The sequence below is a fragment of the Microcaecilia unicolor genome, chromosome 9 (assembly GCF_901765095.1).
Source record: "Microcaecilia unicolor chromosome 9, aMicUni1.1, whole genome shotgun sequence".
NCBI lineage: Eukaryota > Metazoa > Chordata > Amphibia > Gymnophiona > Siphonopidae > Microcaecilia > Microcaecilia unicolor.
This window is the reverse complement of record NC_044039.1, coordinates 110,323,080-110,336,582: the sequence shown is the minus strand read 5'-3', so window position 1 is coordinate 110,336,582 and position 13,503 is coordinate 110,323,080. Positions and strand designations below refer to the sequence as shown.

At 47.4% G+C, this 13,503-nt stretch overlaps 1 protein-coding gene across 1 annotated transcript in view; it reads right to left on the bottom strand.

Moving 5' to 3' along the window:
• BAZ1A (bromodomain adjacent to zinc finger domain 1A) overlaps positions 1 to 13,013 on the bottom strand; it is a 763,171-nt gene extending 750,158 nt beyond the window's left edge. The window contains 1 exon segment of the mRNA XM_030214053.1: positions 12,553 to 13,013. Within this exon segment, the coding sequence (XP_030069913.1) occupies positions 12,553 to 12,665 (113 nt within the window). The 5' untranslated portion in view covers positions 12,666 to 13,013.
• Between the last annotated feature and the right edge of the window lie 490 nt (positions 13,014 to 13,503).

Below are 13,503 nucleotides of genomic sequence, written 5' to 3'. Positions count from 1 at the left end.
GCGCCTGAATAATGTCCCTAATATCCTGATGCATAGGAAAGGACTTACCAGCTCTGCAAATCCCCTTGACCAGCAAATCCACCTTTCTGGGCTCAGATACCTGAAGATCCGGATTATCAAAGCGCAAAGTAGAGTAAACCTGCGAGATAAGCTCTTGAAGATCATCTTTATGGAAAATCCTTAACACCGAAGGATCCTTTCCTATAGGGAGCAACTCCTCACAGTCAGCTGTGTGCTCTAGCCCCTCAGCAAATTGCTCTTCCTGAGAACAACCTCCTCATCAAAGGCAGGCATCTCCTGATCTGGAGCAAAAGAAAAATCTGGCTGCTCTGCAGCAAACCTCAAACGTTTTAAAGCTACAGCATTACTTTCTCTAGCAGTGCCCTCAGAAGGACCTGCAGGTGCTGCTTTATGGAGGGGAAAGGCCTGGTACATCTGTACCACAAATTCATGAGGAAAACCACCTTCCCCCAATGACAAAACGAGTGCCTGGGCAACCGAAACAGGCCCAGCAGGCAAAGGAGCCAGAGGCGCAGCAGACGGCGATGCAGCCAAGATGGCGCAGTTTCCCGCCGAAATCGCCGCTTGGGGGGAGGGGGATGCGATCTCCAACCCAAAACCAACATCAGACCCCCCCCCCCCCCCCCAACGAAGATACCGACGATTTTGCCGGTACTGTACCCTGATCCTCCGTAGCGGTGCAGTACTTACAAACCCCGCTAGAAGCAAGACCCCACCGCTGACAGACGGAGCAACGGCGGAGCTTTTCTGACATCGCAGAAGAAAACAGCTGATCACAAAACAGAGACGCGAAGGAGCTGCCCTGCTCGATTTTCTCAAATAAATAGCCCCAAAAACGGCTCTGCAAAGCAGACGGGGAGGGTTCAAATTCTTTTTTCTTTTTACACAAGCAGCTGCCTCTCCCTACCTCCAAAGCTCTTCACTCGAGGAGCTTGAGGAACAGTTTCACTTAAAGCTTTACTTTTAAAAGCTTTGCTCTTAAAGTGCCAGAATAGATTACAGATTAAAAGAGCCAGGCACTAAGAGATATCAGGGAGGAAACGGGGGGAGGGACTCGGCCTCCCAAGTGTAGCACCCCCAAGGCACAAAGAAGCCCCCACGGACCTCTGCCTCTGACAAGGTTAAATTAGGCCTTACCTGCTAATTTGCTTTCCTTTACTCCCTCCGGACCGGCCCAGAATGTGACTGATGGGTTGTGCACGCCTTCCAGCAGGTGGAGACTGAGAAAAGACTGTGACTCTAGAGAGCCAATAAGAGCCCTTGCCAGACAGAGAAAGATCCAGTAATAGAGTACCAAAGCAGAAGAAAGAAAAAACACCAAACATCTGTGCATTCAAAAACCTGAGCAGCCGCCGGCACCTTGCCAACCAAGGGTGAGTGCCTGAAACAAACAGCCAAAGTTTGGACAGTATTGTTTCTACAACTTTATATGTGTGCCTTCTTATGCAGTATTCATTGAAACATATTAGAGAAGTAAACTAGCAACACAGCTCCAAACAACCAAACAATGAACCAACCAACCCTTGAAAAAACAAATCCGATATCTGCAGGGAGGGATCTGGGCCGGTCCGGAGGGAGTAAAGGAAAGCAAATTAGCAGGTAAGGCCTAATTTAACCTTCCTTAGCCTCCCTCCGGACCGGCCAAGAATGTGACTGATGGGAAATAACAAAGCAGTACCATTATGGGAGGGACCCTAGCAGCCACGCCGACAACACTCGCTCGCCAAAAGCCACCCGTCGACGACTGAGAACATCCAAACGGTAGTGCTTAGAGAATGAATGCAAGGACGACCAGGTAGCCGCCCTACAAATGTCCTCTGGAGGTACCAGACAACGCTCCGCCCACGAAGCTGCCTGACCTCTCGTCGAATGAGCTTTAACATGCTCTGGAACGGATTTCCCAGAAAGCAGATAGGCTGAAGCAATCATTTCCTTGAGCCACCGAGAAATTGTAGGCTTAGATGCCATCAGCCCCTTACGCGCACCTCCAATCAAAAGGAACAACCGATCCGATCTGCAAAATTCATCTGTAGACTTAATATAGTGCTTCAAGACCCGCTTGGCATCCAAGCACTTCAATCTCTGCTGTTCCTCCGCACCGGAGAAAGAACCCAACACAGGCAAAACCACCGGTTGAGAAACATGAAACCGAGATACCACCTTGGGAAGAAAGGATGGAACCGGTCGTAACACTACACTATCGGAACAGAACTCCAAAAATGGAGACCTACACGACAACGCCTGTAACTCAGAAACTCGCCTGGCCGAAGCAACGGCCACCAAAAACACGGTCTTAAGAGTCAAACCCTTTAAAGTACAAGATGCCAAAGGCTCAAAAGGAGGCTTAGTAAGAACCGAAAGCACTACATTCAGATCCCATGGAGGAAACGAACACTGAGAGGGAGGACGAAGAAGATTAACTCCCTTGAAAAAACGCACAACATCCGGATGACTGGCCAATGACTTCCCTTTGATGCGACCTCGAAAACACGTCAAAGCCGCAATCTGCACCTTAAGAGAAGACAAGGCCAACCCCTTGTCAAACCCTCGCTGCAAAAAATCCAAAACCTGCGGCACTGTAGCCCAAAAAGGTGACAGACTACGCTCCGTGCACCAACTCTCAAAAATCCTCCAAGTACGCACATAACTCAGAGAAGTGGAACGCCGCCGAGACCGCAGCATTGTAGCAATGACCGGTGCAGAGAGACCTCTTTTAGTCAACCTAGCCCTCTCAAGAGCCATGCCGTAAGACAGAATCGACCCGGATCCGGATGAACGACCGGACCCTGCGACAAGAGATCTTGCGTAACCGGAAGCTTGAAGGGAAGATCAGCCAGTAGACGTCAAAGGTCGGCATACCACGGCCTGCGGGGCCAATCCGGCGCCACCAGAATTAGCCGACCCTTGTGACTCTCTACCTTCTGAAGCAGACGCCCGATCAAAGGCCAAGGCGGAAATGCATACATCAGCCCGTCCGGCCAGGATTGAAGAAGCGCGTCCACTGCAATCGCTTTGGGATCTCTCCGACGACTGTAGAACAGAGGCAACTTTGCATTGGCCGTGGACGCCAACAGATCCATCTTGGGGACTCCCCAGCGATCTACCAACATCCGAAACGCCATGTCGCTGAGCGCCCACTCTCCGGGATCGAGCATGTGACGACTGAGAAAGTCTGCCTGAACGTTTAGCACCCCTGCTACATGAGCCGCTGAGAGAGCCACCAGATTGACTTCCGCCCACTTTAGAAGCAATGACGCTTCTCGCTCCAACGGAAGGCTCCTCGTCCTTCCTTGCCGATTGTTGTACGACACCGCTGTGGCATTGTCCGACATGACTCGCACCGCCCAACCGGTGAGCAGCGGAAGGAAACTCCAAAGCGCCAGACGGATTGCCCTGGTTTCCAACAAGTTGATCGAACACCTGGACTCCGGAAGGGACCACAGACCTTGAGCCACCTTCCCCCGACAATGAGCTCCCCAGCCTTGAAGACTGGCATCCGTCGTTACCACTATCCAGTCGGGCTGATCCAGAGGCATACCTTTGGCCAAGTTGACCTCCTGAAGCCACCACCGCAGACTGGCTCTCACTGGCAACGACAGCGGCAGCCTGTGAAGAAGGGACCCAGTCTGGGACGACCATCTGGATAGGAGGGACCTCTGCAGGAGCCTCATGTGAGCTCTGGCCCAGGGTACAGTCTCTATTGTCGCCGCCATGAGCCCTAGCACCTGAAGGTAATCCCTTGCCGATGGACTGGGTTTCTGCAAGAAAAGCCGAATCTGAGATTGCAATTTCAGCACGCGAGCCGCCGGAAGAAACACACGGCCCTGCTGTGTATCGAAAAGGACCCCCAGATACTCTAAGGACTGAGAAGGCTGAACACGACTCTTTTGCATATTGACTACCCAACCTAGATGCTGCAAAAACTTAACTACCCGAGCCGTGACCTGGACGCTCTCGTGGAATGACTTTGCCCGAATCAACCAGTCGTCCAAATAAAGATGGACTAAAATACCTTCTGCTCTGAGAGCTGCCGCGACAACTACCATGACCTTGGTAAAGGTGCGGGGAGCGATCACAAGCCCGAAGGGAAGTGCTCGAAACTGAAAATGATGGCCCAGAATAGCAAACCGCTGATGAGCCGGGCGAATGGGAATATGAAAATAGGCTTCTGTAAGTTCTAGAGAAGTCAGAAACTCCCTGGCCCGCACCTCCACAATGACGGACCGAAGAGTTTCCATCCGAAACGAGGGGACTCAGAGCTCGGTTGACCGATTTGAGATCTAAAATCAAACGAAAGGAATCGTCCTTTTTGGGCACCAGAAAATAAATGGAATAACGGCCCTGTCCCCTCTCTGCTGCCGGCACCGCAGAAATCGCTCACAGCTCCAGCAACCTGCGAAGAGTAAGCCGGACCGCTGCGGCCTTGACGTGATTGCAGGAAGGCATCTGACAAGGGACGCGCAAACTCTAATGCGTACCCATCTCGGTAACTTCTAAGACCCACTGATCTGAAGTAATATGGTCCCACCTCTCTTGAAACTGCGCCAACCGAGCGCCGACCTGGATGAGAGGCTGGACCCGCACACCTTCATTGATGAGTCCGGGAGGCGGAGGAGAAAGAACCCCTGGCCCCTCGACCTCCTCGACAACCTCCCCGAAAGGACTGAGTTCTTTGGGAGAATCTAGACCGAAGACCTTGAAAACCTCCGTTAGGACGAAAACGACAGAAATCACGACCTCTGCTACGAGCTGAGAACTGCCCGCACCCCGAACCTCTAGGGCGATCCTCCGGCAACCGCGGAACTTTAGCTTCCCCTAGGCTACTTGCCAATTTATCCACCTCCGGACCAAACAAAAAGGAACCCTTAAAGGGAAACTTAGAAAGTTTAGACTTGGAGGCCGCATCCGCTGACTAACCACGCAGCCACAGAGTACAGCGAGCAGCCACTGAGAAAGCCATAGACTTTGAAGAGGCCCACAACAAATCATACATAGCATCCGCCAAAAAAGCTGAAGCCATCTCCAGCTTAGCCACGTCATGATCAATAGCGGCAAGATCATCCGAAGAACGGTCTAAAATCCTCTCGGACCACCGAAAACTCACCCTTGCGACCAGAGAACCACAAATAGCAGCCTGCACTGCTAGAGCTGAAACATCAAAGGCATTCTTCAGGAGGGTCTCAATCCGACGCTCCTGAGGATCCCGCACAGCTGTGCCACCATCTACCGGCACCGTGTTATGCTTAGTCACCGCGGAGACAACTGCGTCCACTACAGGGGAACTTAAAAGCTCTTTATCGGAATCCGGAACCGGGTAAAGCCTGCTCATGGCCCTTGCAAGCCGAAAACCCGAGTCCGGACGCTCCCACTGAGCCTGGACCACATCCCTAATGTCCTGATGCATGGGAAACGACCTACCAGACCTGCGGACTCCTTTGATCAACAAGTCCACCTTCCTAGGCTCTGCCACAGCACTATCATCATCCTCAAAACGGAGAGTAGCAGAAACCTGGGAAATAAGCTCCTGAAGGTCATCCTTATGAAAGATTCTAACCACCGAGGGATCCTCTCCCACTGGAAGGGCTTCCTCTGTATCACCTGGATGAGAAAATTCCTCAGATAAATCCTCCTCAGGTAACCAAGAATCCTCTGCCAGGGTAGAGAACTCCTGCTCAGGCTCAAAGAAATTATCCTGCTCTGCGTGCCCACAAGGCTTAAAGCGTTTCACAGTCACAGAAGGAGCCTCCACAGAACTCCTTACTGGAGGTTCAGCAGGAGCAGCCTGCTGCAGTAAGAAAGCCTGATACATCTGAAGTACAAAGGCAGGAGGGAAACCAGCTGTCCCCTGAGATAGGACCATAGCTGGAGCAGCTGGCAGTGAAACCAGGGGATCCCGAGACAAATCAGAGCGGGTCATATCCAAAATGGCGGACGTTCCCGCCAAAACCAGTAGCGAGGGAACGGGGGACACAACCGCCTTACCGCTACCTGAATCGGACCCCCCAGACGGCGGAACTACCGGCGCCAACGATACAGACGGTCCTGCACCCTGCTCCTGCAAAATGTCCACCGCAGTACAAAATTTACACACCCCACTCGAAGCGAGGCCCCGGCGCTGACAAACCGAACACCGCCGCAACTTTTCCGACATTGCGAACAGCTGATGAGGTAAATAAAACTCCGGCGCGAAAACGAAAGTAAAATCGCTAACAGTGCTAAAGATAGAACCGGAGCTGCTCTGCTTGCTCAATCTCAATTAGAAAAAACAGCACCCTGACAGCAATCACAGACTCAAAGCCGACATTGTGAACAGCTGATGAGGTAAATAAAACTCCGGCGCGAAAACGAAAGTAAAATCGCTAACAGCGCTAAAGACAGAACTGGAGCTGCCCTGCTTGCTCAATCTCAATTAGAAAAAATAGCACCCTGACAGAAATCACAGACTCAAAGCCTGGATTGCTGTAGTTCCATTATCTTTATTGCTCCATTTATAGCAGCTGCCTCTCCCTTGCCTCAACAGTTCTTAAACAGAAAGAGCTGGAGGGAACTCACTTCAGTCAGACTGTTCCTGACAACAGTCTGCTATACAAAACAGCAGAAATAGGCACCAAATGCTGTTACTTCAGGGAGGTTTAGGGGGGAGGGACTCCTCGAGTGTGGCACCCCCAGGGCAAATGGAGGCCCCCACGGACCTCAGCCCCTAACAAGCAGGTTTTTTTTTTTTTTTTTGTAAAATGCACAGAATAATCTGAACCTTTCAGCAGAAAAATGAAATGATTCAAAATCACTAAGTCAGAATAGACCAGAAAAAAGGAATGAGACTGAAGGACTCACCACCTTCCACCTGCTGGAGACTGAGATTACTGGATCTTTCTCTGTCTGGCAAGGGCTCTTATTGGCTCTCTAGAGTCACAGTCTTTTCTCAGTCTCCACCTGCTGGAAGGCGTGCACAACCCATCAGTCACATTCTGGGCCGGTCCGGAGGGAGGCTAAGGAACAGGTTTTTTGTTGTTGGGTTTTTTTTTTTAAGGCACAGGAAACCACAAGACATGCTAGAATCCACAGACAAAACAGAAAGATAACAAAAATTAAAGCATAAAGAATTAATAATCAAAGAAAGGAATGAGACTACAGGGCTCACCACCTTCCACCTGCTGGAGACTGAGATTACTGGATCTTTCTCTAGCTGACAAGGGCTCTTATTGGCTAGATGAAGGTTTTTTTTCTCAGTCTCCACCTGCTGGAAAGCATGCACAACCCATCAGTCACATTCTGGGCCTGTCCGGAGGGACGATAAGGAATTATCCTTTCGTTCATAAGTGAGCTGGAGAAATCAATGAGTTTTGTGATCAAATTTATATATCAGAAAAAAATATTCAATGAGGGTAAAAAAGCACAGGACTGAGAAATTGAAGTTCTTGTGACACTAGGAAACTGGGCACCTAAATGACAGATAAAATAATGTGGACAATTGCAAAGTGACACACTGGAAAAAATAGCTCCAAACAGTTACACAGTGCTGGGTTCTGTGTTAGGAGAACAATACCATACCTTCAACTTTACACCACCTCCCTCAACTTTCAGGCCCCAAGCCTGCAGCCCACAACCCCTTTCCAAGATTTTGGCAATTAAACTCAACCATAATGATCACAGAAATATTCTATAAAAATGATGGTTAAAGTATGTACTAATGGTTCTTCGATAGTGTGGCTGACAGGACCTACTGTTTTGCTTTAAGTGCAGCTGCTTTTCACTGCCCTAGGCGACTACTTGACTTGCCTAAAGGTTGGGCTGGCCCTAATTACGAATCACCACCCAAAAAAGGTCTTTGAGTCACAGTGAATATATTGAAATGTGTACTGCAACCATTAGAAATGCCAAAATAGTATTAAGCATTATTTGGGGAAAAAAAACAACCAAATATCATTACAGATCCATAATAGGAATATTGAGTGCATTTCTGAAAGGATATTGCAGAAATATAAAAGGTTCAAAGAGAAAGGCAACAAAGGATAAAGGCGATATAACAACTCTCCTATACAAAAAAAAAAGAAAAAGAAACTGAATAGGTTAGTATTACTCAGCTTGGAAAAGGAAGACAAGGAATGTGACATAAGTTTAAAAATCAAGGAGGAGGTGAAAGAGGTAAACAATAAAACAAGAATGACACAAACTAACCAACAGCAGACTGAAAACAGATCCTAGAAAAGTATACTCAAACCCTGCATAAAATTAAGCTATGGAACCCCTTACCAAAGGTAAATAAATAATCAAGGTGACTAACAGATTCAATACAGGTTGAACAAGTCCATGGAGGTGACATAAGTTTAAAAACCATGGATGAGGTGAAAAAGGTAAACAATAAAACAAGAATGACACAAACTAACCAGCAGCAGACTGAAAACAGATCCTAGAAAAGTATATTCAAACCCTGGATAAAATTAAGCTACGGAACCCCTTACCAGAGGTAAATAAATAATCAAGGTGACTAGCTGATTCAATACAGGTTGAACAAGTCCATGGGGATGGGAAAACCACTACCTATTCCTGGAAATTGTATTTATTTAGTTGCATTTGTATCCCACATTTTCCCACCTATTTGCGGGCTCAGTGTGGCTTACAATACATAGTGCATAATGGAAATACATTTTGTTACAATTCAATTATGGATTGCGAAGGGTTGTGGTAAGGCAAATTCAAAGTATCAATAAGGAAAGAGAACAGTGGAGTATAACAATGGGAAAATGATAGGGCGATAGGACAATAATAAGAGACAATTATGTTAACAATATTAACTATAGATAGAGTTTTAAGTGTGGTGAGGATAAGGGGGAAGAGAGTTTAGAAGAGAGTGTATTGACGCATTTCTGTTAATTTCTATAGACTTTATATGTTTTTTCATCCTTGCGATAAGTCTTACCAAAGAGATGAGTCTTCAATAGTTTGCGGAATAGTTTGCGGAAATGAAGAAACAGATCAACTTTCTGGAATAACCATTCTATAAGTTTTACCCCATTTATGCCTTTCATAAATAAACTGAATAACCATTCTATAAAATTTACCCCATTTATGCCTTTCATAAATAAACGGACTCTTCCCCCGGGCTTCTTTCTATATCAAAAACAGAAGGAAGAAAGGATGGCTCACTGTGCAACCTACAACAAACTTTTAAAACAAAATTATCTTAGTCAAAAACGAGAAAGAAGCACAGGCATATCACTAAAAACGCCACAACTTTAAAGCATGCATATCCCCATGCATTAAAGTCACTACAGTTTTATACTACAAAAAGTTCTTCCAATGCCATTTCACTTTTTATTCTGCCTTGCACATATCATATGAACTTAAGTCTCCAAAATCCTGAGGACATGGATTAAAATTTAATTAATGGATGCCCCCTACTATATTGTCAAATGTATCAAAAATGGATTTCATTATTCATGAGTGCTTCAGGTCAAAGACCTTAAAATCCACCGACAAAAGTGAACAATTTCACTGGAAAAGGGAAGGTGGTAAAACCCAGATCCTCCAGATCCACACCCCAGCTCCAGACCACCCTAAGTCACCACTCCTAGCTTATCAGGGTGGAATAACGAACGGAGGGCCAGATGCACTAAACTTAACAAGCCAGCAAGTGGTTTTTAAACTGGTTCTAGCCAGTTTATCGCACAAGTAGTAAACTGGGACACGCACAAAAGGGTTCTCCGAGCCATTTTCCTGTCACGGTAGCAGCTAACGAAAATGGACTGCAAATGAGCTAATTACTATTACAATGTGAATGCGATGCACTATTGTTTCCGACCCCATGCACCGTGGAAAACCTAACGGGAGGTCTGCACCTCTCGTTGGGGCTGCTGTGAGCGGGACCCATGCAGAGGAGGACGCCCACTGCAAACACTAGAAGAAAAATAAAACGTCCAAGCGCTCATCAGGGACGTCCTTTCAAGTGCTAACACTTGGACGTCCTTCACTCAAAAAAAAAAAAAAAAAAAGGACGTCCCTGATGAACACTTTCTTTTCTTCAGATTTTGTGATGGGCATCCTTTTTGGACGTGTTCTTCTTACGTGCCTGAAATCACCACCAACGGAGATAATCAGGGATCGGGACATGCGAAGATTTCCAAATCAAAACTATTTGGACGTCCCTTTCGATTATGCCCCTCCAGGTCTCTCTCAGCCAATCACAGCACGTTTAGCTGTCACTGATGTCAGCTAAACACGCTGTGATTGACGGAGAGAGAACTGGAGGAGCATAATCGAAAGGGACGTCTAAATAGTTTTGATTTGGGCATCCTCGCACATCCCAATCCCCGATTCTCCCCGGCGGTGTTCTTGGACGTCTTTTTCTTACATGCCCATCCCCACCAGTGCTGGCTTTCCAACAGCCACCCAACTTAAAACACAAGCTAATTAGAAATAAGCTCCCAACATAGACTCAAAAAGAAAAGAATGGCAAACATCCTTGCAATATATCCAGCTGCAAACTATACCAAAACATTTCACAGGACCCCACGGTCATTCACAAAGGAAAAATATTCAACATTAAGGAATCTTTCAAGTGCTCATCTTCCAATGTGGTATATATCATTCAGTATAAAAAATGCAACGAAGGCTGCTACATTGGAGAAACAAGTTAGATGCTAAAGATGAGATTTAATTTACACAGACACCATATGAAAAATGCTAGTACCAATAAAGATGTCACGCCTGTGAGGCAGCACTTTACAAAACCAGAACACTGTACCTGTGATTTCATGGTAAGAATCCTTAAAGGGAACTTTAAAACAATACAGGAACGTAAGACCTTTGAAGTCAGAATGATTAAATATTTTGACACCCACCAGACAGAACTTAAAGATCTGGGTTTTCTAGCACATTATTAATCATAAAATTGTACTGCTTTGTCGCCCTCCTAGCTCCATGCATATCTCCCTGTCCCTCATCCACCAAGACTCTTCCTGTCTCTCACCTATCCACCCCCATCCTGTTAGATTGTCACTGGAATGCTTTGATGTTTCACTTATATATACTGTCATCTACCAACATTTGCTTATTTCCGATCTAACGAAGACCAGTAACCTTCGAATGCTAATCAAGAAATGTATTAAGTTATGCCCAATAAAAAAAGTATCTTATTTTCTTTTCCATGTTTTATTTCTATTATCTTACGTGCCCGAAATGACCACCGCTGGAGAGAATCGGGGATAGGGACGTGTGAGGACGCCCAAATCAAAACTATTTGGACATCCCTTTCGATTATGCCCCTCCAGGTCTCTCTCAGCCAATCGCAGCGCGTTTAGGTGACAGCTAAACGCGCTGTGATTGGCTGAGAGAGACCTGGAGGGGCATAATCAAAAGGGGCATCCAAATAGTTTTGATTTCGACATCCTCACCAAGTCCCAATCCCCGATTCTCACCGGCGGTGGTCATTTCGGGCACATAAGAAAAACACATCCAAAAAGGACGCCCATCAGAAAATCTGAAGAAAAAAGACGTCCAAGTGCTCGTCAGGGACGTCCTTTTTTTTTTTTTTTGAGAGTGACGTGTATGAAGCCGTCTTTGCCATGCGCATCGCAGCCAACATAATGACTGGCTGCTCTGCGCATGCATGGCTGGCTAACTGGCTTTTCCCCTCCTTGGGAAGGAAATCGCGTGCAAATGAGCTAACAGCGCTCATTTGCATACAATTTCCTTCATGCATGCTCGTTTTTTAACGATTCGCTACGGGACCGGTAAGGGAAGGGCTCTTTCCTTGGAGTTAGTGCATCTGGCTAGGAGTCAATACAGTAAGACTATCGTACAGCATCAAGTCGCTGCTCCAGCGCCTCCAAACTCAATAGTCTTACAAACTCCAGAAACAGACTCTGCCTTAACTACTCGCAAAAGAAAAAAAAAAAAGCGAAATAAAATGCTAAACAACAGTGGCAGAATCCCTTTCTGTCCCACATGCCCCGGATTCGTAACAAAACAATGAGGCACATGCCACGGGCTGCATATGCTGGCTGTGGCCACCGCTTTCTGCATCGACTCAAACCTCATTTAAAGACAAAACCCTGGTGGCATCCAAGGAATGAAAGCCCCCACACAGAATGGGATGGGGGCGAAATGGTTAAGAACGAAGTAACGAAAGGTGGGTCTCTCCATAAAACGTACGGTTTCTTTTCCTATCCTACTCGAGTAAAGTTTTTCATTTGAGCGAGACTTCCCCAGTTTTAGGCCTAACAGTTCATGAAAAGCTCTCGCAGCACTGGAGCTTCGGGGAAGAAGAGAGCAGCAAATATACCCACCACCGTTCCCCTTGCACACTCACTTAAAAACCCATCTAACTGCCACACCAAACCCCACGGCCGCTTTCCCCATAAACTTTTTTAATTTCAATGAATAAAGGGCAAGGAGGGCGCCGGGGACTGCCATTTAATCTGAACTCCCAGGGCTCAGTGACCGTAGGGGGTTGGCGAAGAGCCGGTGGAAAGGAGGCTGCTACCGCCTCCCTCCCTTAGTTTCCTGTCCCAAGTATGAATAGGTCCTTACTCATAATCCCTGAAGATCTCTTTGGTCACTCGGCAGTAAAAGACTTCTTCGTCAGGTCGTAAATCCGCGGGAGGTTCCCGCCTGGTGAACGGCTCCTTGTGCAACAACGGCATCTTCGATTCAAGCTCTGAATCTTCCCTGGCACGACAGACGTGACGAGAGACAAGTGAGCGCGAGCGCTTAAGAGTTCCAGAAAGAAGAGTTCCCCGGCCACGAGCCCTTCCGTTCCTACGCGCGCGCTAGTGACAGCACAGACCCGGCTTCTTCCTTCTTCCACCCTGCTTGTAACGAGCCTGTACCTGTCAGGGGCGCGAGCGCTTTTCCGCTGAGTGGGAGGGGGCTTTATAACGTCTGTTTGACGGAGTTGGGGGTAGGAGGAAGCGCAGCCCCGACCGGCCACCGGCGTGTTTTTTTTTTTTTTTTAATAAAGTAATTATACGAGAGGCGCTGCCTTCCCTCGTTTGTCGTCAGCTCCGCGGAAACCTCCGACTTTTCGGAACCCCCTGTAGTAAAGAGGAGGAGCTAGGCTCGGTATAGCCCTAGCCCTACCTCTCTTCGCCATTGGCCTCTGAGCCGAGAAGAGCCGCCGCGGCCAAACTGCACCAATCAGCGCCGATCAGGAAGCCCGGGCGCAGACGCACGAACGCGCACCATTTTTGTTCCATATTTGAATCATAATCGGAGTCGGAGCGAAAGAGAATTTGTAGTATAGTGCGATAAGCAGGTGTGCGGGTCGATCATCAATCGGCCAGATCCGGAGACATACGCTCTTCGCATCTCCTCTTAACGCTTTGGTAGGAGTGTTGCAGATTTATCTCGAAAGTTAAACTGAAATGAAAACTTCTTTTGACCAATGAGGTTTGATTGAGAACAGGAGACGGTAGGAGGCGATCTAGGGGTTAACCAGGCATAGCTTGCTGACAGTAGATGGAGTCACAAGTACTTCCAAAA